The following is a 27,565-nucleotide window of genomic DNA, read 5'->3' as shown; positions in this document are numbered from 1 at the left end:
GCTGAGCTGCACGTCGAAGTGTCCTTGAGCGAGATACTTAACCCCACATTGCTCATCAGTGAGGGCCCTGCGATGAGCTGGCGACTTATCCAGGGAGTACCCTGCCCTCGCCCTGAGACAAAACTGGGATTGGCTCCAGCAGCAACACCCCGCGACCCCATGGAAAGGGATAAGCGGTTCCGGACCATGACATGACATGACTTTTTCATCTAAAATGACACCAGTGCAAATAGTAAACTTCACTGGGAATTTGTTAATATAGATTATCCCAAGCATCCTTTTCTGCCTCACAGTTTTCATATCACATATCAGGCAACACTAATACTGATATATCCATAACGGGAGGGTCACTCCTCACCACTGACATACATAGGGTCTTTCTTTCTACACCACATGTCCATAACTTAGCTGTGTGCAGCTTCAGAAGCTTGAAACAAAGAAACTATCTGTTCGGAGGAAGTTAAATTAAGAAAACAGAAAAACAACAGCACGGATCAAAGAAACAAACTAAGAGCTGTCTGGGGTACTTTAAGTCATAGACTTCTACAGCAATAATCATGTCACCAGTGTGAAACAGTTTACTTATTAACTTTTATATAGATATTGGCCATGACTTTTAGCCACGAGTAAATTCCACGAAGCAGAAACACAACCACACTTAAGTTGCAGATGCAGGATTTGCCTGAATAACATTGACCTAGTAAATACCTGTGACAGTGTTTTCAGTTCAATGGATGAAACCCCCATGTCAGAGGATATGTTTTGTGTGTGAAAATTATATTAGAGAGGAAACAGGATTAACCACATTCTTAAGTTACCTAAGACACATGCAACTTGTCTGTTTTGTAACAGACTGTAATAGTTTTTGCAACGTTTTGTTTGTCAAGCTGGTTGTTGCATCCTTAGTAACTGGTAAGTTTCTGAATGTTTCTCGCCTTAACCTGTGATGTAAAAGTTTTCTTTCTGGCATCATGAAATTTCACTGTGCTCAAGTTCTTTGAGTGTTTCTTGTCATCATGTGACTTCTGGCTGCAGGAAGTGCTCTTCTCCAGTACTCACCCAAAGTGTGAATGCAAACCCTAGCCCAAAAAATACAATACTTGCTACACGTAAACATAATAATGGTTGCACAGCAATGGGAGCAGCAAGTACTTAAAGACATGGTTAATGTAAGGTTCTCTGTAAAAAAAGACACCCTCTAAATAAACCTGCCTTGCTGAACAATAGAGGGTATGTCAGATGTTTTTTTTACATGCATTGCATACTATTATTGTGTCATCACAGAAATATATATTATAATAGCCATATAAGAAAAGTGAGCAGCACTAAGCGCAGTATTGGGATGGATTGCAGGGATGGATGCACTTCAGCAGTTGGTATTAACAAGTGTTTCCTCCTTTCATTCTTCTTCACTAGTATTGTTTCTGACCGTAACAACAAGAAGATGCCGCTGGGTGACGATTGCCATGCCTGGAAAAAGAAGACCACAGATGTGAAGGATCAGTATGACTTCAAAGAGGTCCTAGGAACGTAAGTGTGTCAGTGCCAGCAGCTAAAACTCCTTGTGTTTCAGCTATGTATGATGGCTATTTTATTCTCTACGAAACACTGCCACGCTTTGAATAGAGGATGTGTGTTTGATGCGTTTTGTGCGTATTTGTTAACTGTTGTCTCAGATGGACAAAAGACATTTGCATTTGTTTTGTTTATGATCCCGACGCTTTTGTGCGGATTGAATGTTTTAAATCATCATTCAAGTCTAGACTTGGGTGCTTTCTATAAATGTATATCTGGTATATTTATGTGTATTTATGCTGGGTTGCTGCTGCTGCTGTTCATATTCCCAGATAAACAGCTCAGTGCTTTGGTTGGATCAAAAGGCTCTAATGTGAACCTGATGAGGAGCGGGCAGATCGTGTACTGTATGTGGCCAGGTATTTAGTAACAGTGTCAGTGCAAATAAAATGGTAGCAACAATGCTCTTTTCCTCTGGCCACTTTATGCATCTTTACCAGTTTCATGGCTCCAAACAATTCTGCTAATGCCAAGGTTGGAGGAGAGGCACATTTGAGTATATATAAAACAGCTACTTTTAGTTGCTTAGTTGAAACACACACAAGGGTGAGGGTTTCTTCAAATTGTTATAAAACTCTAACATTTAAAAGCATGTTAAAACACGATATTTAAAGCAAGTAAAACTTCTTGTACTGGTCAACTATTTCCTGTAGTACAGGAGGTGTCTTCAGGATTTATCCTGAGCACTATCACACGGATCTGGTAACATTTTTCTTTGGGCATATCTCCAAACACACTTTCTCAGGCCAGTCAAGAGGATATATTTCAGTCAAGCAAACATTTGTTTGGAATGGTCATTGTGCATAGTCTGACACAATTTAATACATCACCCCACAGTAAAGTTTCAGTAATGGATAAACACTGCAATATATCTTCTGAAACTTCTACTGTTCACTTTTGTTGACTTTCGTTGAGTGTCATCAGAACGCCACTGTTGATTTAACTCCTTGACACAGTGTCAACAGCCAGCCACAAAGCCTGATACTGAGAGCCTGCATGTAAATGAGTGTAGACAGAACGTTAAAAACGGCTCTTAGGGAAACGCCGTACACTATGAAACTACACCACTAAATATACAACCACATGACTTACCCCAGAGCTGAGTCACCTCTGACACGAACATGATACACTTCACAAAGATGAGGGTTATTGCTGGGCTGCAGCATGGGTTTTCAGTTTGATTGTAGGTGTACTTCATGCATTAGAAACTCTCAAGGACTTGACTAGACCTGACTAATCAACTGTCATTTCTAAAGCCAAAGTGAAAGAGAGAGTTGAGAGAGCTCAGCACAGCTCTTAAGCTTAAGAAAACACATACAAATGGACAGAACATGAGCAAATAATAAAAACGCATTACGCATTAAATTGTTTCTGTTAGTAGCTAATCCAGAGTGATGCTGTTTCTAAGTTGAAAAGGTTAACTTGTGCGCAGATCTTTTCAGTGTTTGTTAATGCAAATTAATTTCTTTTTTTAATGCTTGTTTTGTTGTCAGCATGTGTGTATGTTATTCATTTGTCTCAAGATGGTCACACTTGGTTCACGTGCACATGGTGGCATGTTTGCTGCTTGTCATATGTAGAACCATATCTCACTGCTGAATCCCTCAAACTGGACTTATATGGCAGGCTATTCTGTATTTATGCAAGTGAGCAGGGACGCTATGCTGGTAGCTATACAATACACTTGTCTAAACCTAAATGTAATTTGGCAAATTGTCACAACACAGCATGTTTTCTATCCTCCTGAGTTACTCCTGGGGTTGTCTTGGTCTTCCTGTGCGAACAGTCCTGCTATCCATCCCACGGTGAAATGTTTGGCCAGCTTTCCCAAATTGGCAGAAGCCATTTTGACCCAAAGAACAAATTGCTCGGAGAGAGCATAGCGGTTAAATGAAACATTTATTCCTACTTCTCTTCGTTACAAGATCCTTTATCACAGGTGCTGAGAGTCATGAGACTGGATGTTTATCCAAGGTGTCTTACTCAAGGCTCCTTTTACATACACCCACATCCTTGTTAGCCCAGGATTAAGTTGTGTTAACACTTACTGAATCCAAGATGAAACTGAAGCTTGTTTTGTTTGTTTATTGAACCCTCCTAAGTCTCTTTAGTCACGGATGTACAGAGGGTAAAAGAATGTTGTAAGCGCCTAATGAAAAGGACTTAACTACCTGATGGAACTTAACTATAGTTGCAAACGTTTACACTGAAGTCAGTCATAACTTGATGGCCACTTACCATCCCTCCTGTCTGCATCTCAACTGTAAACACTCTGAAAGCCAAAATGTTAGTTACTTAAAACTTAATTAATTATTTTTCTTGCAACAAATTTGATTATGTACAGTTAAATTTAGCAATATCAATATCCAAATTTAAGTTGTATAAGGGTATAAGCACAACTGATGGAAGCATACATATAAATGTTTTACATCCTTTCAAACCTCTCATTCATTCTCCAGCTGCCTCCAGTTTTGTTGCTGAGCTTGTTTATGGAGAGATCCTCCAGCTCACCGCATCACTCAGCTGTGTGCCACATTCATTTGCCATCGCTGGATTGTTGTCTTGGTAACAACAGGAAACACTTTCCATAATGGACTCAAACAGTCTCTATGGAAACAAAGTTTTTGATTTGCTATTAATAATCCACCGATGGGTGCATATGTGCGCGTTGTGCAAGCGATAAACTTGCTCTTGGTCACAAGGAAAGACAGAAAAAATGACACGCTTGGAGACATTTCTCTATAAATGTGCTTCTGTTTCTGGAGCCTCCCTCCCCGCACATGCTACGTATCATCTCATCAGTAAATCCATTGACCATCATGAATCATAGAAAGAAAGACGCCTTACTTCAGATTTACTTGAACTAACACAAAACATTCAATTAGTACATACAGAGTAACCTACACTGTATTTGAAAATAGCAGTATTTATGCTTTAAACAGTATTCTTTTTGACAAATTGAGGGAAAGAGTGACTTATCACTTATCACTAGCTTCTGCATACAAAGTGCATGCATTTCCCTGCATGTTAACATATAACAAGTACACTATCACAAATACTTGTTACATATGATATTTTCTTTGACAGTGAAACACAAATGATGCTAGGGCGACTGTAAAACGGGTTTGCACTGTGGATCTCCAGCTGCTGCCACATGTTTTTGTAATCAAAACAGATGGGTATTAATAATGCACAAACAGGCGACAGCACTTTCACTGCAATCAACTCAAATCCTCTTTAGCCTTCCTTCTTTTCTCATTTCTATTACTTATTTTAATCTACTACCCCCCCCACACCCCCCATCCCATCCCTCTGTCTTCCTCCCTCTCTCTGGCTCTGTCCGTCCTCCCAGCCATGAAACCACAACCCTACTGTCAGAAATCCAGCTCCATTTTGGCTCCTTATTCCTGACACCTGCTCTCTAACTGTTTCCTGGTTTCACACTGTTTTTGCTGTGGAAGAGGGATCCCAGCATGTCCTGCCGCTCTTTAATTTTCAGGTGAAATTAAAGCTTTCATTATGCAGCAATCAGGACACACAACTTAGCATCAGAGTGAACCATTATTATCATCAAGGTGACATAGAATACAGTCATATAACAATCTACTCTTTCAAAAGTGACACGCTATTATCTTCAAGACTAAAACCAGCTTTTTTATACCATGCCGTGCATACACACATATAAATAAACACACAGACCCACCCACCCATCCAGACTTTCTTGCTTGGAAAGAGTAAATTCTCTTGGCTTCCCCAGCACTTCCCTTGGCACCATTTCAACTATTGACATACAAGGCACTCTTCAGCATATGCTGTTCGGTGTGTTATTATTCAGAGCTGGCTGGTTATAGATTCATAGGTCATGTATTTTGAAAATTGATATTGATATTTTCTGTTTAAATGCTGTAAATCTATTATGTCAGAACTATTTTTAGCATTGTACCACTTTCATTTTCCATGCTGCACAGCTCTACCAGCTCAGAGGTCTATGGAATAAATATTATTCTGATAACACTGATGTAATGTAAAAATTATTGAATCAACCAAGGGCACCTCAGTTTTATTTCTGTTGTCTAATACTCAGCTGCCAGCTATACTACGACTGATGATGACAGACTGCACAGATGAGCCTTGTCTGACATGTTCTCATGCCGAGAGCAGCGAGGGGAATTTCTCAGCCTTTTCAGCCCGAAATACATTGCAGTACACATGGATGGGGCATGGGAGGGAGGAAGTAGAGGGTAAGAGTAGGGGAGTGTGGTGTAATCATCTAAAAATCATTAGGCCTGATGGATTGGCCCCTGCCTGTTTCTGTCGCTCATGTGGAACGGTGACCCAGTAGTCCCTGCTCTCAACGGTCGTATGATCAGCTACTGGCCGCAATTGATTTGGGAAGGGAGGAGCATGTGCAAGAGAGAGAGGGTTCATAACAAAACACTTGTTTTCGTTACAGTTTTTCTGCAGTGTTGTTTTTGTGAGTGTGCGTATGTTCGTGAGGAGATGTGTTTGTGACTGAAGGTTGTTCTGTATATTTTTCTCTGCATATTCTACATCTATCAGTGAACACATGGCAGCCTTTTTGCCAATGGCCAGTTATTTTTTATTTGACATGCTGAAGAACCCTCATTAACACGTTAATCAGTCATTTCTGCACATCACTACTTTGACTGAGACTCTTACTTTCCTCATTCCTCACAAAAATTAAACATCCATTTTCATCTGGCAAGTATGCTTAAGATATGTTTAGGCGTTGTCCTGTTAAAATCTCGTACCCAGATTACTCGTGGATTTGTATTTTCTGATACACATATTGTACTCTGGGCTGGAACACAGTCTAGCAGTCAAAAGAGGAACCGTTTGCTCCACTTGTTCCCTCACACTTGCGCCTCTCCGCTACATTACCCAGGTTTTAACACTGATTTACCACTTTGTCTGAGGGCTCTCTGCTTCTGAGTGAAAAAGGTTCGATTACTCTACACTCTTTGCTGTGTGCGTGCATTTGTGTGTGCACTTGTGCTTGCAGATGCATTTGTGGAGTTGTGTGAAGAGAGTTGAGGCTTTGACTCTGCCTTAGTGTCAAATGCACTTGAATTAAATTATGACATGAACTGTTATTCGTAGAGGCCGTGGAAAAAATAAGTCTTACAAATCTCCCAGTGTTGTGGGACTTGTTAGAGAAAATGTGTGTACAGTATTTGAGTCACTGTGACAGTATAAGCAATTACTGTATATCTGATACCAATGAGATGAACCGTACTATTCCTTTAGATAGCGACTTTGAATCCCTATTGTTCAGCTTAATTTGCTTAATTGCTGTGATTTCTATCTTCCTGATTTCCAGATAGCAAGCAGGCAAAGCAAGCTATGTCCAACCATCCCTCAGTCACCATATTTCACTGTCAGCATGTACTTCTAAAACTTAGCCAGGAGGTGTAGACACAGAAATTGGTTCTTTGAGGCAATTTTAGCCCAGATCCACGATTTGGGGGCTATTTTTGTCGCTCTTTCATCATTCGCTGTTTGTATGCTGAGTAAAAATCAAATGAATTCAAAATGATGATTAACAAAGTAGTTCAGACAAAACGAAACAACCACCTTTATGGAGCAGATGAGTCTCCCAGCGTGAGAGCTGTCCCACCTCATCTATTTTTCATCTCTGTCTCTCTCTACGCTTCTCTTTTTCTGTCCCTCTCTCCCCATCATTACTACTTATCATATTTATCCCATTCTGTGTCTATTATATTATAATTTTGGTTGTCTCTTCCTCTGATCAGATCTCTGCATCTCCACAAGGGAAGAAGAGTGAATTACTCCCTCCCCCCTTTTTTTGTTTTACTACTGCTTGTTTTGCTTCTCTCAGCTTTTCTATTGTCACAATGTGTTAAGCTGTGGGATGAGAGAGAGCCAAGTCCTTCCTTCATTACGCAGTACTCTGCTCCTGTACCAGCTTCTTAAAGCACAGGACAACATATTACTGTGTCTGCCCTTGTAATTCTGTCTCAGCCACTGATAAGACCATACAGGAGTTATGAGTGAGGATTGCGGTACGTCACTCTGTCCCCCCTGCCATTATTCATCCGTCTCATCACCTCTCTTTGTACCTATTATAGATTAATGGCTTTGGACATTATTTGTGCTGAAAAAGTGTGCAGATTCCCTTGTGGTCTCATTTGAGCCTAAGCTACATTACAGAAATTAAAAATCAAGTCAGCATCTGATCCCTTCGAAGACTAAGTTAAGTTCATTTTAACACCCCTAGCATTCATAGCAATTAGAGTTTAACAAATATTTTGAAAAATGACAACATGGAACTGTTTCCAAGGCCGACCCAGTCCTGAAAATCCACCCCTGCTTATGGCATCCTCAGCCCTTCAGCCCTGCCCTGACCTAATTCGAACAGAAGCCTGCATCTCAGCACAGCACAGCTCAGCATGGCATAGCCTGCTGTTCCTGGAATACATACACACACAGGCACATGCAAACACACACACACACACACACACACACACACACACACACACACACACACACACACACACACATACACATACACAAGCCCACTGTCTGGCCCACTTCTGCTAGCATCTCCATCTGCTCACAGCGATATATCCCCCGAACAATTTTAAGTACACTCAGAGGCTTGTCATGTACATCTTCCCACAGTCTTTCTCTATTGTTATAATCCCTTATCGCCCATATTCCCCCAGTGCTGACAAGCTGTCCACATATCAGCATACTGGCATGAGAAGACTTTTGCTTTTTATCGCCTGCTCAAGGATCCTCAGGGAAATGTGTACTTTGATTTGCAGCTTAATCACAATCCAGTATTTGATTTGGTTAAGGATACTGTTTTTTTGCGTGTGTGTTTCAGAGCTATTCCTCTCAGTAAGCAGACAGTGGAAAGTTAGATCTATTATTCTCTGACAAAGTTGTATTAGTTGAGTTTTGGTGCACAAAATGGATAAAGTGTAAGCGCACAATTGCCTACGTCCAGAGCACCGCAGTCCTTCCATTGAATCCATTGAATTCATGTTTCTGGCCACCTGGGGCCTTTAAGGTCCAACATTAGCTCTGTTTTTGATTGCATTTGTGTCTCCACCAACTCTTGAGCCAAATATTTGTGTTTAGCTGGTTAGATGTTTGACATTCTTCAGCAGCGACTTGCTAAGTAGGTCTGTGTTTGGTGGCAGGAAGATAATGGGATCTATTAGTGTACTGAACTCATAAATGCACAGACTGTAGAACCAAAATAAGCTAAACCTGGCTAAGAACCTGTGCAGTGATGGAGAGTAGGTTTTTCTCCTTGTGTCAGGGTGTATTTCTCCTTAAGAAATGGTTGCTACTCAAACTGTTCACCACAAGTTCTGTGAACTATCCTGAGCAATGTGGAAATAAAATATAAAACTGCGTGGAATGTATAGTGCAAATGCAGTATAACTGTCTACTTTACCATCATCATACTCCTCACTGAATCTGACACAGTATACAAGCATACAAGTGACAACATTTGTCTTAAGCTATTTGATTAATCACTTTACACCTGTTCATGCATGTTTTATGTCTCTCCTATTTCTTAATATGGTCATTTCCCATCTGTGAGTGTTTAGTTCACAGAGGTCTTCAGCTGAGGGACAGGGAAGTTACTGGCAGCAAGTCCAACATACCAGCACCATGACCAACACTCATATTAAGGAGTTATTACGATGAGGCTGAACTAAACTTGATGATACCAGATTACATTTTTTATCATCTCAATTAATCCCTTTTTTATTACAGTCGCTAGTTGTGGTACAATAATTCATGCATCCATCATGGAACATTTTCAGTTATCAACAGTGTGGGGAAGTTTATTATTGCAGATATGTGGCTTTACTCAGAGGAAAACCCAGGATTTAAGCATATAATCATCAGCATGTTGTTCTGTAGATAACTTAAAGGAACACTGACATACTGTCTTTTTCATTTGTTACTGGCCTACAACAACTGTTTGACTAGCTGTATTTTTTACATAAGGATTATATCAGGGAGTTTTGGAGCTTTTCTACAGAAACAGCTTCCTGGAGCATTCAGAACAGTGCTGATTAAAGTCATGAGCGTAAACCAAAAAAGTAATGTTTTTGCCATTAGGGCTGCAGCAATGATTTTCATTATCGATTAATCTGCCAGTTGTTTTCAGGATCAGTTTATTACTGTAATCCTCTTTTTCTAAAACGTCTAAAAATTGGGACAAATGCTCATCACAATTGTCCAGAGCCTAAAGTGACATCTTCAAATTCCACTTGTCCAAACTGTGTATTTTCTTTTTGTTAATTAATCAGTTAATCATTTACAGCTCTACTGGCCATAAAACCAAAACAATGAGCTGAAAAATGTTATCAATACTGTTATGTGCCATACAGTGATTTGATCCATTGTGAATCTAAAAGTAATGATAATAGCAGCTTTAAGGTCTTACCTCTTTACCAAGGGATCCAAACAGGGTTATTATGGTCTCACAATTATACATTTCCCTTCAATATTTGGGAAAAATATGTCTACTATTGCTAAAATTGCTCTATGTATTTAATTGGAGCTCTAAATATAACTCATAGTGTTTGCTTACACTAGTCTGCATTGTGCTAGTTAACAGATAAAGTGAGCGATTGCGGTTTGGTTTTTTAGATCTCCCACAGAGTAAAGATGGTCTTTTTATGTTTCACGGCCAGTATCACAGTTGGGTACCTCTCAGCTCTGATTGGACCAGATGGTCCTTCTCCATTTCTCTCTGACCTTTCCACAGTTACCGTTTTGTCATCTGCTTATATACTTTCTTGACCAACTTCCCAGCAGGACAGATGGCACAAGAGAAACATGGGATTTACAGGAAAGAAATACATGGCTTACAGTCAAGGAGGATGTCTTTTCACAAAACACCACAGCATACAAGAGGGGGATCCTTGTTTGTCTTACTATCGGAACAAAGACTGATATTAAAACATGTAGGGAAAGGATACTGAGCTGTTGAAAAATGGCATTAATAGCAAATAGAGAGCGGGCCCTGCCCATCTCGTGCAGATTGAGTTTGTCTTGTGATGATTGCATGTAAAAGCGTGTCACTAATATTTATCAGTAGATTTATGGTCTTTTAAGTTGTCAGTTTAAATCATTAGAGCTCGTCTGCTTTAATCTTTGTGGATGTGACTACAGCCTCTTGTTTCTCATGTTTGCTCCTGCCTGTATGTTATATGGGAGTGAGCACACATGAATGCATGATGGCATTTGAGATCATAATTCCTTGGTTTTGAATTGCTTTGATGCACTGAGTGAGGCATCACGGGATACGCACACGGAAAGGTTGCTTGTAGCGACAACGGAAACTAAGCAACGCAGAGTCTATATTTTAAGCAAGCAGCTTTCTTAGAGACAGAAAAGAGTGATGTAATAAAGAGGTTAACTGAGTGGAAGAACTATGCTAATATTTGAACTTCTTCAGCAGTGAAAGTAGAAAGGCTGCCTGTTATCCACTATTTGGATACAGGATTTGTGCACTATAGGACGATGTCAATCATTGGAATATATGTCGTTTCATTGACATGTAAATATTTACTGTGGGGCGCCACATATTTAAATGTAATGCTGCCAGTTTATATTTAAACTCTTGTGTAAAGTATTTGCTCAGTGAATGTCTGAGAACACGCCCGACTGTTTGGATAGTGGCAGTAAGCGTGTCTTAGGGTTTAGTGGCTAATAGCTCTGTGTGTGTGTGTATGTATGTGTGTGTGTGTGTGTGTGTGTGTGTGTGTGTGTGTGTGTGTGTGTGTGTGTGTGTGTGTGTGTATCCTCTTCCTGGACACTCCCACGGTGGTGATAAGAATGTCCTGTTAAGAACAGGAACAGCTCAGTAAACATGGTTGTTTACCTTATAATCCAGCCGAAACCTTTGCAAGGATTAAGCTCTCCGCAAACTCACTACACTGCTCGGCACCCATCAAATATTCAGCACAATTATGCTCTTCTTATTTCTTGAGTCTGTGCTGTGTCAGCAGCAAGCAGACTTTAGCTTGTTTTTTTCTCCACTTCAAGGTATTTTGCCTCTCTTTCTCATTTTAGAGCCAATGCTGTGCTTTGAGGGTGAACATTTTGAAGAGATGTCAAGTAATCAACTAAGCTTAGTGTGACATCTGTCCCACAGCCTCTCAAAAGACTTGTTCTTCTTCTGTTCCATCCCTGTAGTTGAAATGAAGTGGCTGATGTAGCTGTTGAAAGACAGGTTTTATATAAGGTAGCATCTCCCTTTCTTCATCAGTGCAAGTGAAAATCCACCTAATCTCAGAGTTTATCATTTTGGTAACACAACACTGAGTGTTAAGGTGGGAAAAACATTTTGGCAGTATAACTAAGCCGACAATAGCCAGCTAATAGAGTTATGATAATTGCTATCGCGCCCAGAATAAACAGTGTAATTGGTAAAAAGCCTTGTTTTATGGAACTGTTGCATAGTCCACAATATGTGGAATCTGTTGTTTTAAAAGCTGTTGTGTTAGAGATTGTTGCCTGGCACCATGAAAATGTGTCCCCACAGTTTACTGAAATTCAGAAAGACGGAAGTATCTCCTGGGACTTCATGTAAACAATGTGTGGTGCCATTTGCTGACAGGAAGTCGGGGATAAATAGCTTCTGCTTCTGACAATTGATTTTTCACAGCCATTATGTACAGTCCAGCTGAACTAGGATTGTTGTTTCACTTACTTTGCAAGTGAAAGCAATTAGGAGCCAGAAGTGCAACCAGTTAAATTATTTATAATACCACTTATAAATGTTGACATCAAACCATCTTAAACAATTAGAAATCTGTATAATTCCCAGCATTATGTCATTATTTCACAAGACAAAGAAGTGGTTCAAAATAACAGACTGACAATGGGACTCTCCATAGTCAAAGACCTATTAGTGTTCTCAGATTTTCCCAATGTTTGTGTGAGCCACTGTATGACACTTCCCCAGAGCCCCTCGGTCTGTCAGTGGTGGGTGCATGGAGAATGTCAACTAAATCCTCCAGATGCTACAAAGGAATTTGCAGCTCTGACGACCTCCTCCACATAGCTGGATTTCTGCCAAAGCTAATGGCCTTTCTGTGGCAGTTTTACTTTCTTTTGAGATGTGTCCGCAAGGCCTCGTTGTCAGGATAATGGTCACTTTGATCTGTAAATGGATTAGGTGTTCTGTGCTTTGAGGTTGTGTTGATAAAATCTGACAGGGAATAAATATACTTTTTTTAACACTATTGTGTAAGTAAGCTAGTAGCATCTGCTCCTTATTTAACTTAACTGTCCCTTTTGCTGTATTATTTTTGTACATGCTTTCCTTTGACACCTTTCAGACTTGGCTTGAGTTTCTCAATCTTGGGATTGGGGATCCCTGATAGAGTGAGACATTTGCAAGAATCCCATCTCAATGATATTGTTTTAATTAGAAAGGCTGCTTTCTATAAATAAATGCAGTAGCCATTACAATTGTAAGCAACAGTAACACCGTTGTCAACTATGATCTACATATATGTAGTCAAACACACTGTGGATCAAGACATCAGTAATCTTCATTGTTGAGGTTCACATATTGTAGCTGTGGAGAAAACAAAATAGAGGGGCTGTGGTCTGGAGTTACACACTTTCTTTTCTGGTCACATTGGCATGTAACCAGATCTTTCTTGTTTTGGTAATGCTGATAAAGTGTTTATGAATCTAGTGACTGGAAAGTTGTGGTTCCTCTCTGCCCACACATGCAGCTATATGTGGCCAATGAGACACTGTTTGGCAAGGACTGACAGCTGACACCCCCACCCCACGTGCGCACACACACACACACACACACACACACAAACACACATATGCACACACCAAATATATGGTACACATTCACACACCCTTGGCTGGTATAATTGACATACATGTATTTCACATGTTTCCAAACCTTTAAAAAGTTCCCTTGTAAATATTTTATAGTTTTTATAAGTCTCATCTTTGTGTCTTTGTATGCTTTCCAACAGTGATGCAGAAATTCAGATGACATGATCAGTGTCCATGTTGCAGCTTTAACCATAGAACCACATGTTTTGGAGGGGCAGAGACGTGCTTCATCATGTGGACACAGCAAGCAATACTGGCAGCATTGTTAATGTACTGAATAGATGCTGGGCTGTTCCAAAATAAACATGCATTTGTTCACCACAAGTTGAAGTTGAGTCAATGGGTGCTTGGGAACATCAGAACATCAGAGGAAGTATGAGTGAAATCTGATAAGAAAATTGAACCACACTTATCCAGCACTTTTGTTTTCTTCAGATGAGGTGAACCATGAACATAAGTTGGAGCTTTTAATGGTTTGTGTGAAACATTGCAGTTGTGTGTTACTTAAAGAACAGCTTTCCTGGCTGGGACAGTGTAAGTTTGTCATGCTTTTTCTTAATAACGTTAACTACCAGTGTTCAGTTTGCAAATAGCATTTACATTAACATCCAAGTTGGCACTTAATAATACAGAAAGCCAGAACAAATACAGATACCTTTTTTTTTTTTTTTAACCTGTGCGTGTCCAGCTCTGCAATCACACGACTGTTTTGAATTGTCTGGTGAAGTGCACTGATGAGTAAACATGGTAATTGCCACAATCTCTACAATCTGTCCCCTGTGACGTAGACACAGCATAAATTTACAGGATGCACAGATGTTTTGCGTTGCGACTAGCTACTGGAATGCCTTTATATACACCTGAGTGTTTCTTCCTTCTCTATTTGCCCTTTATGCCTCAAGGAGGTCTACGACTAAAACTGTATGAATTAAAATAGAGAAAGCAGATCACAGTGTGTGAAAGCTCCTCCTTGTGACCTTATTAACCATAAATCATCTGTAGCCTAGGTATAATGTAGGCTCCTATGCTGCTTTTCCCCCAGCATTTCTGTCACACTTTGCTCACACTCGACTAAACCAGTATTCATGTTCAACGGTTCCTTTCCTTCCCGCTCCACTCCTTGTGCAGTTGTCACTTGAAAATTGTGGGTCAGGGTTCCATATTGTTTTTCTGCAGCTTTCTGGATCTCAGTCAGAAAATCTCTGGCGCACAGCCAAAATGCCAGAGGTCATAAGAAATGTCTGCCTCTGCTGTTAAACGGGTCATGGGAAAATGCTAAACATTTTTTAATGCGACTTTGAGCTTTTTTTGCTGCTTGTTTTCCAGTATTGATTTTGTTGGCAAGGAGACACAAAGAGAGCAAAAGAGAAAGAAATGTGGCTGTTTATTGAAGAAGGTGTCAAAGCCAGTCCATGTTGTAGCTGTGCATACCTCAGCTTGTCACAATCTAGCATAAAACCGCTCACTGTTCAGTGTTATGTGCTAAATTTGAATAATACATGGAGTAAGCTGCTCTGTTGTTTTAATGTTTATTATGTTTATGAACCTAGCTATGGTGAACTGTATTATCTACTTACATATATACCTTCATGTAAACTACTGAATTACACTGGCTCAAACACACACACACACACATACAAGTGATTGAATTTTGTGAAAATCTGTCAAAACAGTTTTTTAACTGTCATATCAGTGAAAAATGTTGAAAGAAAGAAAAGAGTTTTGGCAAAAATCATCACAAAGAAGAACCTCAGCATTTTATATCTACGCTATCAAATCATCCCACTACGTTGTTCCCTCTCCAAAGCATGACTCAGCAGCAACAGCCCCAAAGACTTCAGGAGGAGGCTGAAGTTTAAAATAAACACAACCTGGCATCAGCAGGCTACAATTTCTACCAGCACTTAGTTGCATGCTGCCAAGTTATCACAAAAGTTTGGACTAATTTAGAGTAGGAGTTTTTTTTTTTTTTTCCTTTTTTCTTTCCAGACTGTCACACAGCTCTGCCTCAACACTCGAAGATAGATGTACCGAGGTCGAACGGTCTGACCTGCGTGTTTGTGTTTCAGGGGAGCTTTCTCTGAGGTGGTCCTGGCTGAGGAGAAGAGGACCCAGAAGTTGGTGGCTATCAAGTGTATCCCCAAGAAGGCATTAGAGGGAAAGGAAAACAGCATTGAGAATGAGATCGCAGTCCTGCACAAGTAAGTAGACCTCTGTGATTTGAGAAAATAACATTTATAAACCACATATTTATGTATGAAGTAGAAAACATGATGCTTAACAAAATAACTGTACTGTGAGGAAAAAAACCCTTTGAATGCTTGTGTTACAAATGCCTGCATCTGAAATACTAGCCACAAGGTTTACGATGCTTAATTTTTCATCGCTGTATCTCCATTACTGCATCATGTAAGTTGTGTCACATTACTGGATATCATATAGATGTCATGTATGGTCTGTGCTGTAGTAACATGATCAATTATGGTTGAACACTTTCCCAATAGGAGAGTTAAAGGGCCAGTTCATCCAAAATAGTGGAAAGAAAATACATTTTCTCACTTACTTCTGTTGGCAGGTAGGCATCTAGTTAGTGTTGCTTTTATTAGCCCAGGTGCAATTCAATAGAGTCGAATATAATTTGACGTGGGGATGAAATATCTGATGTATTTCTGGTCAATCTGGATAAACCACACATTCTATTGGAAGTATACACGGACCCCTAAACTTAAGCAAACAGAACAGTAAAAACAATATCTACATCAGTCAATTTATATTACTATACAGTCGAATTATATCTTGATCACAGTGTTACACATACTGATCTGTGACCTGGCCTAAACGAAATACATCAAATTTACCTTAACCTTCATTTCTGGACTTGAATTGCAAATATAAGTGGTTATGCCTGTAATACGGAGTCAAGACACACACATACACATTTTATCAAGTAAAGACAAAGGTAAGGGACAATAAGACTGGCTGTAATTGTGGAGCGCTTCAAACGTACTTCTCTTTAGATGTGGGGAATTACAAGCCATGGTGAAAATGGCTGATCTACATTGGGTCCCAAGTTATTTTTAGAGCTCTTGTTGCCTGGGTTACAGGAGACACAACTCCAGCCAATATACAGCTATGATCCCTCCTGAGGTGAGGATGGTGGAATGAGAGTGGTGGGGTGATAGTTAGCTGATTGGTTGCAAATTTGATAAAAAAGGTAAACTGATTAAACTTGGCCTGAAAATCATGATTCGCCTGCTCTGTCTGAAGTTTGCGTAGAGTCATGTGAAGGTGTCATTACTCATTTTGACTCGTCATCCTCAACTCCCCCTCGGTACACAGAGCTCAGGGAAGGGTTCTGACACTCTCACACAAAAAGGTAAACTGCACATTCCCAGCTGAACTAAACAATATTTTTTTTATTGACAATAGAAAGAATGTCTTCATGCAATGGGAAATGGGTGACTCATAGTGATGAACCCACAGGGACTCTGCAGCTCCCCTCAGCTCTGCAGTCTGTCAGATCACTGTTGGTTTTACAGTTTGTAATGATATTGTTTAGATTCAGTCTCAGTGCTCTTCCCTGCCTCATTACTGGTAACATTTAGGAGTTAAACAGATATAATCTGCTGAGCTGAATGGGTGCAATTTTTAGCAGAAATAGTGCAATATCTCAGCATTTGCGGTTCCTTTGATTCCTGCGGTGGAGGTCATCCACGTTTCCTCCCTTTGAATTATTCAACCAAGATAAAGATGTAATCACAGCCAGATGTTTGAACACAACAGCCAGACCAAACTGACACCCCTTTTAAGGATCTTCAGACACTGGTGAACATACTAAAAATAGCCAGCTGACTCGTTTTCCGTTGCCAATACCTGAATTTGTGCTTCTGTCTTTTTTCTGATATGTCACATTTTTCCCAAACATGTCCCAAAACAAGAAACAATAAAAAGCAGGGCATCGTATTCCCGACTGAAGAAGTCTTAATACAATTCAAGGAGTGAGATATCTCACTTCCTTCTCAACGCTGTCGAGAGTTGCCCATGGTATTCATATCAGCAAAAGACAACAGCCAGATGTTAATCGGTGTTAGTGTTTTTTCTCTAGTGTGAAAGGGGTCAGAAGTATTAATGACACAAATTTGATCATGTTACCTGTGTAAATGTAAAGTCCAACTGTTGTGTCCATGATGTTGTTATTCCTGATCCTGCCACGCCCATCTGCCCTCCAATCGCCTCGTTCCCCTCACCTGAGCTTCCCTGCTTATCTCTGCACACCTGAATCTCATTACCCTCATCAGTCACTCATTCACACACCGGCCCAGATTCTATGTTTCGCCGCCAGTTCGTGGTTGTTGCTTTGTTGGCTTCTTGCTTTGTGCTTTTGTTTTTTGAGCATCTATTGTTTGCACGTTTAGCTGGACCTGTACCTGCCTGCCAGTGTCTGGCTGTGAGTTATTGCATCAATGAATCACTGAATTCATTCTGCCGCTTTCTTCTGTAAGCATTTGGGTCCAATTCTTTATTCCCTGAGTGTGACAGATGTACTATGAAACTCACTGCCTGCCGTTTTTTGATCTTTTCCCACATAAATGGGTCTTGTTTTTGACCACAGGAGTAAGTCACGCTGAAAGGACTTTGTATTTGCGTCTTCCTGTGATGCCAGAGCCAACATGTCATTTTGACTTTTCTTTAATGATTACTGTAAATTTATTGTTGGTTATTCTGGCCTAAGTAAATCACTTGTAACAGTTAATGTATTAACAATTAACAGTAACAACATTAACTACTAATGGGAGTTTGATGTACCACTAACATAGTCATGATATCACATTGTGTAGCTGGCTGTTCCTTCTCCTCCATTTTATCCAGACCAAATATTTACCCCAAACGCAGACGTGCAAATACAGTGACTAATCACACTCTGCTAAGTCACTTGTCACCATGCCAATCAGAGGAATAGTTGTGAAGTTGCTGCGGAGGCTCTGAAAATCAGAGAACGTTCATTAACATGTCTATAATATCTCTGAAACATGTGTTTGAGCCAGTACTGTCACGTGGCTCTGTCATTAATGCTAAAATCCAAATATAGAACTAAAAGTTATGGGACACAGGGCTTTCTTTCCTTAATACCCAAATCTTAACCTGTGTTATGAATGGCTACATTTATAAGCACGTAAGTAAGTTGCCAGAAAGTCAGCTCTAACGGTAGGAGAAATCTGATTGTCTTCTCTGTAATGAATGAAACCCTCTTGAGATTCAAGAGGAAATACAAGAAAAGGAATGGATAAGACTATTTATCTATATAATTTGTCCCACCACAGAAACTTTTATGGTCCCAGAAATATTGTGAGAAGCATCCATTCCTTCAGGGCCAGCCCACTCATTGCTCTGGAGAAAATTGATAAATTGTGTCAAAGCTGTGAGAAGGACAAATAAATCACAAAGTTAATGTGCAGAAAGCTTAAAGAATAATAGGAGTGATGCCAGAGGACCGGAAGCTGTGCTTCACTCACAGCTGTTAACAATTCAGAGAAGGCATTTATCCAACAAAAGTTTCCTCAATAAACATCGATTTTGTAATTAATTGTTGGGAAGCTCTAAGATTCAGTATGTCTGTCACTTTCACCCCGATGTCTGATGTATTGGATACTGGCTGCAGAGCATGCAGCTCTATTTTGTAATTTGCTGACTTCTGTATTCTGATGCCCTGTGAGACCACATTGGTACTGACAGAGGTCAGCGGATGACTCACCAGCCTTCAGTAGACATTTCAGCTCTCTGACAATCACCCTGACCAGTGTTGACCTTCTGGGTCATCACCCACACAAACAGAAAACACACCTGCACAGAAATCCAAGTTAAAGTCCCCACTGTCTCAGTGCATGTATCTGACCTTCTCTTATGGTGTGAGAAAGTGCACGCTCACACGGGTTCACACGTGTGTGCTCACTGAGCAGGTTTAATCCATCATTCATCCTTCACTGGGTCCATTTCTCCTTCCTCACTGAGCTAAGCAGATGAATGAAGATGTCCAAGCATTGTTACAATCTGGATCAGAGTCACTGCTGTAATCCAGAATGAGCTCAGGCTGACGCATACACAGTTACATCGGCTACACAGCTCAGACACATGGCTTTGTGTTGTCCTTGTCTTCCTGTCTTCAGTTCAACTCAATAACCCTCAAACTGGCAGTCAATGTCCAGGAACTACTTACCTATAGAGAATACACAAACGAAATCAGTCAAAGGCTCCCAGTGAAGCTTTAAATCGTTAGTAGTGCTATGGAGCAATATGTTCACAAGTATTTGCATATTGGTCTATGTGTGTTGCGCATGCAAATAAGGCCAGCATGCAGGGCCGAGATGCATGATTCACATCCTGTCATTGCTCAAATGCTTATTCACTCATCCACAGTTGGTGATGGTAATATGCCAGCAGACACAGTGAAGAGAAAGAATGCTGGCAAACATAGATGAGGCATGATTTTAAATCGGCTTTGTAAATACTTCATGAGGAAACAAAGTCAACATGTGATCTCAAGGATACACGCTGTTGTTTTGGTGGGAGACACTGAGTGTAAACTGCACAGAGCCCCTTTTAAGTTGAAAGTATCCACACCCTATGGTTTAATATGTTTCTTCAATAATCCAGTCACAAGTTCACAGCTCATTTCACTGAGCTATATTTGTAATATTAGAGAAAGTTTCTAAACGAGTTGCCATGTTGGTCTGGTTCAAAATCCAACAGCATACAACCCACGACCAAACAAAAACTGTAGTAAAGTTTAAAACCCAACCAACATTTATCACGATGGGAGGTGAAACTACCGTTACATATTCAAATTGTTTAAAAGTATAAGATTGGTTTAAAGCAACATCATATTCCCACATATAGTTTGGTGCAAACAGACACTTAAGTCACCATAGTTTACAATACATAGGTTCCTCTTGTTAAAGCACAATTGAGGAAGTGCTTCAACTGAAATGCAAATACGATGCTCATAATGCATCACAGTCATGCTAAGTAAGTAAATAACACTTAATAGTAAAGAGACAGAAATTGTATGTATTTGTGACATTTTGACATACACCCAGTTTTCACTTCATAAGGTGTGCATTTGTGCTGGATTGCATTAGATTGTACAGGTGTACACAATAAAGTGGCCAGTGGGTGTATTTAAGGTATGATAGCTGTAAACACTGGTCAGACAGAGAAGTGCAATATGAATCTAGATGTAGTGGGTCAGCTTCTCACCCCTGTCACTACACCCACGGGTCTCAAGGGGAAGCAGAGTTCAGCCAGTTAGGGCAGCTATGCGCCACTACACAGTGTAGCCTTGTCTCCAGTCAGTAAGAAGTACATGTGGCCGCTGGATGAAGCTCTGTGGAGGGGACATACACTGACTGTCCCAACTCGACCTGTTGGGAAACATTTAAAGAAATTCTTCGACAACCAGGGATTTTTTTCCCTTTCTGCAGACAAAAGTCATGTGAAAGACTACTTGCTAAATAAAAATGTCTAGTATAATTATTATTATTAATCTCTCACTTTATTCTTGTTCTCTTCTTCCTCACAGGATTAAACATGCCAACATTGTGTCTCTGGAAGAGATCTTTGAAAGTAAATCACACCTCTACCTTGTCATGCAACTGTGAGTATTCACGTGTGTGGGTTTGTGTGACTTGTTTTTTTACGTGCGATGTGTGTTTCAAGCTCCCTACTTGTGCTATCTCCCACACACTGGATGTCACATGCCATTAATTGCACTCCGTAACACACTCGCATATGCATAACTGCACGCACACACGCAGGCAGGCAAACACAGTCCTCTGCCCACTCGTGAACACCAGTGGGGAGTTCGCCCTCACACCTGCAACCTGTCAGCCTCCCGCCCACCTCGACTACGGAAATGTCAGAGAGCGAATGAGAGAGAGAGAGAGAGAGAGAGAGCAAAAGAAAATCAAGATCAGGAGCACTATTAACTGGCTCCAAAAAATATAAATTATTTATGTATTTATCACAGTCAGCGGCAAATCAGAGAGATAAAAGACAGCGGCAGAGAGGGAAGGGTGCATTGAGATCAAGGGACGGACTAATATGTGTCATTCCTCTGCAATGTGTTTGTGTCCCCTCATAAACTGATTGTGGGGGTCCTTGCAAAATGTCTTTTATTCCCTCTGATTCATGACTCTTAGATGTAACGTCCAGGGCTTCACCACAGTAATGGATCCACTTATTCAATCTTTATCTTTAATTTGACCCAACAACGTCAAGGAAGAGTTGCAAGGAGTTGTAAAAGTGGTAATATATCATGAAGGAACTGAAAGTATCTGGCCGGCAAGGTGACACAGTGGTTATCACAGGTCAGCTCTCCTTTAAAAACCCATGAACACACCTGTTTGTCTTCTAAATCTTTCCAGCTTCCCTTCCAAAGTTGTGTGTGAGTGTTAGTGCACATATTAATATTGTAAGAGCAAGTCTCCATCTAGTGGTTTCTACATCTAATAACAGTCACATCAGACAGTAAGACTCCCTCAATGACATGCTTTCGTGTTTCTATCTTCATAAATGTGTTTGTAAGAGACATATATCATGTAGACTATTACAGTTATTGCAGTTATTTACAACTAACAAAACAAATAAACAAGTTTGCTTCTTGTTCAGATTAATGAGGTAGTAGAAAGTCCCCATTTAATCTTTCCCTCCTGCCTTTACTTTCTCAATCTCTGGCAGTTTGTCTCTTTCATACTATTTCTCTGTTGCAACCATCAACATGTAAAATTGTCTCAGCAATCAGCTGACTTTATTATTTCTACAATTTTCAACCCAAGCTTCACATCTCTTTAATGTTGGCTTGCAACTAACAATCACTTTCATTATGAATTAATCTGCAGTATATTTTCAGGATTCATCATTATTAATTAATCTGTAAAATGTAAAAGAAATAAAATAATAAGAAAAAAAGTGAAAAATGCTCACAATTTCCTAGAGCTCAAAGTGACACCTTGAAATAGTTTCTTTCGTCTAACTAATAGTCCAAAACCCAAAGCCTCTTCATTTACTGTCATTATTGACGAAGAAAAGCAGCAAATCCTTTCATTAAGGAAGCTAAAACTGGCAAATGTCTGACTTTTTTGCTTGAAAAAATTGTTTATGTGCATCTTTCATAAATTATTATTTTCTTTGCAGGGTCTCTGGCGGGGAACTCTTCGATCGTATCATAGAGAAGGGCTTCTACACAGAGAAGGACGCCAGTAAACTCATTCAGCAGATTCTGGATGCCGTCAAATACCTCCATGACATGGGCATTGTGCACCGTGACCTCAAGGTTAGTTCAGGGTCAGAGTCTGATGGTCAGCACTGTGTCATCCATTTACTGACTCACAAATACAAACCAAGTAAAAATGTTTTGAAAGTATCTGTAATTTCCATTTTAGTGGCTTTGCTCTTAACACGTGGAGATGGAGGTGCATGATAGTATTTAATTAACATTTCTATTATTGGCTCTGTCTCTCCCCACCACAGCCAGAGAATCTGCTCTATTACAGCATGGATGAAGACTCCAAGATCATGATCAGTGACTTTGGGCTGTCAAAAATTGAGGGCTCCGGTAGCGTGATGTCAACGGCATGTGGAACACCGGGATATGTTGGTAAGGACGCCAGATACTGTCTTAGATTAGATAAATCAGCTTCTGATAAATCCTTAAAATGGAAGAGAATACTGTAGATGTGATATGCGCGCAGTGTCAACAGCTAATCTTTGGCTAACAACAATGTTTAAGTTGTGAGTAATTTGAGCCCATTTTAGACAAAGTTAGTTTGCCTGAAGTGCTTTCCTATAAAATGAGCAACTTTTTTTCATGGTTAACATACTAATAGTGCTGAATATGTGTCAAACTTAAATATCTATCTTTCCTTACACACTCGGATTACCATGTTTTGTTCTTTCAGCCCCTGAAGTATTGGCTCAGAAACCCTACAGTAAAGCCGTGGACTGCTGGTCTATTGGCGTAATAGCCTACATTCTGTAAGTACACCTTCTAAGACATGGAAATAACCAAACACAGGAGGGATACATTTATTTCCACACAGATTTATTCATTGTTCTTTAAATCTCCTAGCATGCAACTCCTAGTTGAAAAGTTCCCGCACATCTCAGATTAGCAATGACGTATGTGCTCTCCTGTGTTTCTCAGGTTGTGTGGTTACCCTCCGTTCTATGACGAGAATGACGCCAAACTGTTTGAACAGATCCTGAAGGCAGAATATGAGTTTGATTCTCCTTACTGGGACGATATCTCTGATTCAGGTACAACAAGCTGTTTTTCTCCAGTCCTCTCAGCATGACATTGATGTAGATATAACACAGAGTCAGAGCCAATCTAGAGGAAAAACAATGGTTAAAGCTGTGAAATTGCTCTGAAACGATTCCAATGGATCAGACGAATTGGAACCAGTTCTCAACGGTTCTGGTACATGTAACAATCAAGTTTTCCTCTTTGCTACACACAGATCTGATCTTACAGCAAAAACTCCCCAACCTGAAGTATTCAGCTGGGGCTTGTTAACATCCACTCACACACCTGACACTTCTCACCTTTAGCAAGTCCTGTGTACAACAGAGACACTTTTAAGCAAGAGTTTGTTTCCAAAGCCAGTAAAGCTCTTTCTTATACAGAGAAAATGATGTCTGGATTTTCTAAGCCACTAAATAATTTTTCCGATCCCTACCTTCCACATTGCAGCTGTTGAGCCCACGAGCCAAAGCAATGATCCCATGTTGATGTTCTTCCCAGTCCTGGCTCTTGGATTGGGTCTCTACTATTTTTCTGCTCTCGATCTCCAACTTCTAGAACAAATTATACAACTGATGCAGCAGCCAATTCTCTGTCATGCGGGAATTACCTAGAGATTTGTTTTCTCTTGTTTACAGCAGTTAGATACTGACGAATAGTTACATTAAAGTGTATCCAATTTTAAACACGTAACACATTCATCAATAAATTGAGTTTATCAATATTACTTGTCTCACCTTTCTTTTTCACTAGCTAAAGACTTCATAGTCCACCTGATGGAGAAAGATCCCCACGTACGTTACACCTGTGATCAGGCTCTGCAGCACCCCTGGTACCGGTCCCATTCTTGTCTTTCATGATGCACTCACACTGCACACAAGATTTTTGTTCTCTGATTATTCTCTGATGATTAATTCTTATTAATACAGTGACTACACATGTGACACACACTAATGTCTCCTTGCCCATCTGTTTGCCAGGATTGCGGGGGATACCGCTCTGGATAAGAACATCCATGAGTCTGTCAGTGCTCAGATAAAGAAGAATTTTGCTAAAAGCAAGTGGAAGGTAAGTAAGATTTCCAGTTTATCTTGGATGCACTTTGATTTTCTTATATGCATGATTTATGCATATTTCCCCTTTGGGGCACATGGAGAGAATAAAGAGTAGCTTCATTAAAAGTCTGGATTGGTTTGAACCTCGGGACTCATTCCAGTACAGACGTATTTAATTTTAACTTCTGGGGATGGATGTTGAATTGTAAGAAGCATTAAAGACTTGGGGACGGCCGCAAATCTGCCAGTGATTGTCAACCTGGGTGACCCCCTTGAGGGTTGTCAGATAAATACATGGGGTCACAAAATGATGGTGAAATTGTGCTACACTAAATCCTAAATCCTTTCTTTTATCTTTGCTCTTTTCTTTCGCCAAATACTGTACAGTTTAATTCTTTGGGGGGCTAAAACAACTAAAACAAAACCAGTCTTATAATGAACTGCTCTCAACTCACAGAGATGTAGGGATGGCTACATAGCAAAAAATGTCTGGAGCAGCTGCACTGGGCTGCTCTCCGAGTCCCTGTCAGCTTTCAGTTTCAGATGATTGAGATGCTGCAGGTTTCTGGGCTGTATTGGATTCGTTTCTTTTCCTTTGCAGCAAGCATTCAACGCCACAGCAGTGGTTCGTCACATGAGGCGTCTCCAGCTGGGCACCAGTAGCGAGGGCCCCAACCCCACTCTGCCCAGTCCATGCCAAACTCACCTGGAAGATGGAGGTACACACACACGTAGTTACTTAAGTAGATAGTATGTGAATAGAATATTATAATATCTCTGTTCTAAAGTAATGATAGTATGTCCATTTTGTCTCCCAGAGGCGTGTTGTGAGGGAGGGTGCTCCCAGAACGTCCAAGGCGGAGCTGACCATCTGTCCAACTGCACCTACCGCTGCCACCCAACCAGCAGGGTGTGATCCCCGCACCTGCGCCACTTAACCTGTCTAACCAATCCCAGCGACTTTCCAATTTTAACCCCCTTTGGTGGAACCAGAGGCACCATCTCCCCCTTATCTGGTTAGGAATACAGCGTCATTCCAACCTCTCGCCTGCAGGGGGAGCAAGCCCGGTCCGCCTGAGAAGGAAGACATAAAATGGGATGAAAGGGGGAGGAGGAGGAGGAGGGAGACTTGATGATAATGATGATGCACCAGAGAGGATCACTTTTACAGACTGGGCTGGTAGTTTGGGATGAGTTGAAATGGGGCGAGGAGACAAAGGAAGGAGGGGAAGATGAGCTCCTCCACCAGCATGTCAGGGGGGATTGTTTTTGCCGAAGCAGGACAGAGCTTGTTGGACACTGTTTTTACTCATGATTCAACCTGTCTCTCTGTTTGTTTTGTATATTTTTTGTGTTGTCTTTTTAACCTCCTACTGCTTAAATTCAAAAACAATATCTGCATGATCAGGAGAGAGTGTCCCCATGCATGTTTTCTTATATAAATATACCCTGTTGCAGAGAGGCAGTATGATGCAGATGGTGAAGTGCTGTGCGCAAAGTTTGCACAGGGGGAGAGGCATAGAGCACTTCGATATGTTTCCGTATTTCAAATGAAATTGAGTCAAATCTTGTCATTTTACAGATCTGCATTCTGTCTTTAAAGCTTGTAGACAATCAGTAACAGAATAGTTTATGCAATGAAAAAACTCAATCTTTGTAGCCTTTCCTGTGTCGATATAGTGTTTCCATGCCGTGGTTTAGAGGTAAAAATGCTTCTCCCTTCTCTCTTTTTAACCCCAAACCTCTTTAGCCACTCGAGCACAGGGATATATCTTTCTCTAAGGTGCCTTCAGGATTTACAGTATGATGGGTTTATTATCGGGTAGCTTCTGAAAGGTTTTGTCTCCTCATGCAGACAGACTTTTTCTTCTAACTTCATATTTTGTATGTACAACATTTTTAGCTTTAAAATGCAGGTTAATGCTTTCTGTTAAAGTTATGTGCTGTAATCAAAGAGGGGAGGCACACGGTGTTGATTATGATAATGTCATTTGTTATTCACTGAATCTGCTCTAAATGGAAATGACAAATATAACGATATGAAATGAATAAACCTACAATAGGCTTCACCAGGAGCCTCACTTATTTAAAAGAAATCCTTCAAATAAATATTTTGTTTTTCAGACGTGTGTTTTAGCTCCCTCTGTGACACACATTAAATAACTGTGTTCATGTATTTTAATACAAATCCTACAGTGCATTTTGCTCAAAAAACATGAAAACAGATTGATCAGTGTGCTTAGCCGTCCCCAAGACTAGGCTGACTTGGTAGGATTAAGTAGGTTCTTTGAAAGCAAAAAAAAAAAAAAAAGAAAACTGCAACCAAATTTTGATATGCATCCATCACCATGTACTGTAATCGTACTGTCATTACAATCCTTTTTGCTTCTTACATTCTTCTACAGGCTCATTTCCTCCACGTGCAGCCTGATCAGAAAGAACCTGGATTAAAGAATGTGAATATGCATCAGATTGACTCTCTTCATCTTTACTGTGCATCCATCTGTGCTTTTTATGTTCGTGTGTGCACGAAGAGTTTGTGCTTTGCTGTCATTTGTCATTTATCCCACTCTTTTTTTTTTTTTTAAGGACATGCACTGACAAACAAGTAGCCGCGTTGGTTCTTTATTTGGATTTCTAGAAGAAACCTGTTCAGATGAGACTGTTCAGGGTGACGTTCAGGACGTCTCGCAGTGAAAGTGACACTTCATTCATATCCATCCATCCAGTTTCTTTACACACACTTCATTCT

The 27,565-nt window shown here is 40.3% G+C and overlaps 1 protein-coding gene and 1 long non-coding RNA gene across 4 annotated transcripts in view; one reads left to right on the top strand and one right to left on the bottom strand.

The window, feature by feature from the left end:
* Positions 1-27,285, top strand: part of camk1b (calcium/calmodulin-dependent protein kinase Ib) — a 32,630-nt gene extending 5,345 nt beyond the window's left edge. Inside the window, exons 2-13 of one of the 3 annotated variants that reach the window (XM_037099618.1) lie at positions 1,417-1,530; positions 1,848-1,934; positions 15,531-15,662; positions 21,038-21,112; positions 22,651-22,789; positions 22,987-23,113; positions 23,415-23,490; positions 23,660-23,772; positions 24,512-24,590; positions 24,739-24,826; positions 25,415-25,532; positions 25,611-27,285. In XM_037099618.1, the coding sequence (XP_036955513.1) occupies positions 21,105-21,112; positions 22,651-22,789; positions 22,987-23,113; positions 23,415-23,490; positions 23,660-23,772; positions 24,512-24,590; positions 24,739-24,826; positions 25,415-25,532; positions 25,611-25,729 (867 nt within the window). In that variant the 5' untranslated portion in view covers positions 1,417-1,530; positions 1,848-1,934; positions 15,531-15,662; positions 21,038-21,104 and the 3' untranslated portion in view covers positions 25,730-27,285. The remainder of the gene's footprint in view (positions 1-1,416; positions 1,531-1,847; positions 1,935-15,530; positions 15,663-21,037; positions 21,113-22,650; positions 22,790-22,986; positions 23,114-23,414; positions 23,491-23,659; positions 23,773-24,511; positions 24,591-24,738; positions 24,827-25,414; positions 25,533-25,610) is intronic. The other 2 variants (XM_037099619.1, XM_037099620.1) reach the window with 2 other exon arrangements.
* Positions 23,779-25,407, bottom strand: LOC119020373. The gene is made up of 3 exons (XR_005075298.1): positions 25,269-25,407; positions 24,496-24,628; positions 23,779-24,312 (listed from the first exon to the last, which is right to left on the bottom strand). It is a non-coding gene; the product is annotated as an uncharacterized LOC119020373 (long non-coding RNA).
* Positions 27,286-27,565: the final 280 nt, after the last annotated feature.

The sequence above is a fragment of the Acanthopagrus latus genome, chromosome 6 (assembly GCF_904848185.1).
Source record: "Acanthopagrus latus isolate v.2019 chromosome 6, fAcaLat1.1, whole genome shotgun sequence".
NCBI lineage: Eukaryota > Metazoa > Chordata > Actinopteri > Spariformes > Sparidae > Acanthopagrus > Acanthopagrus latus.
The sequence above is the reverse complement of the archived record's forward strand: the minus strand, read 5'-3'. Positions and strand labels throughout refer to the sequence as shown.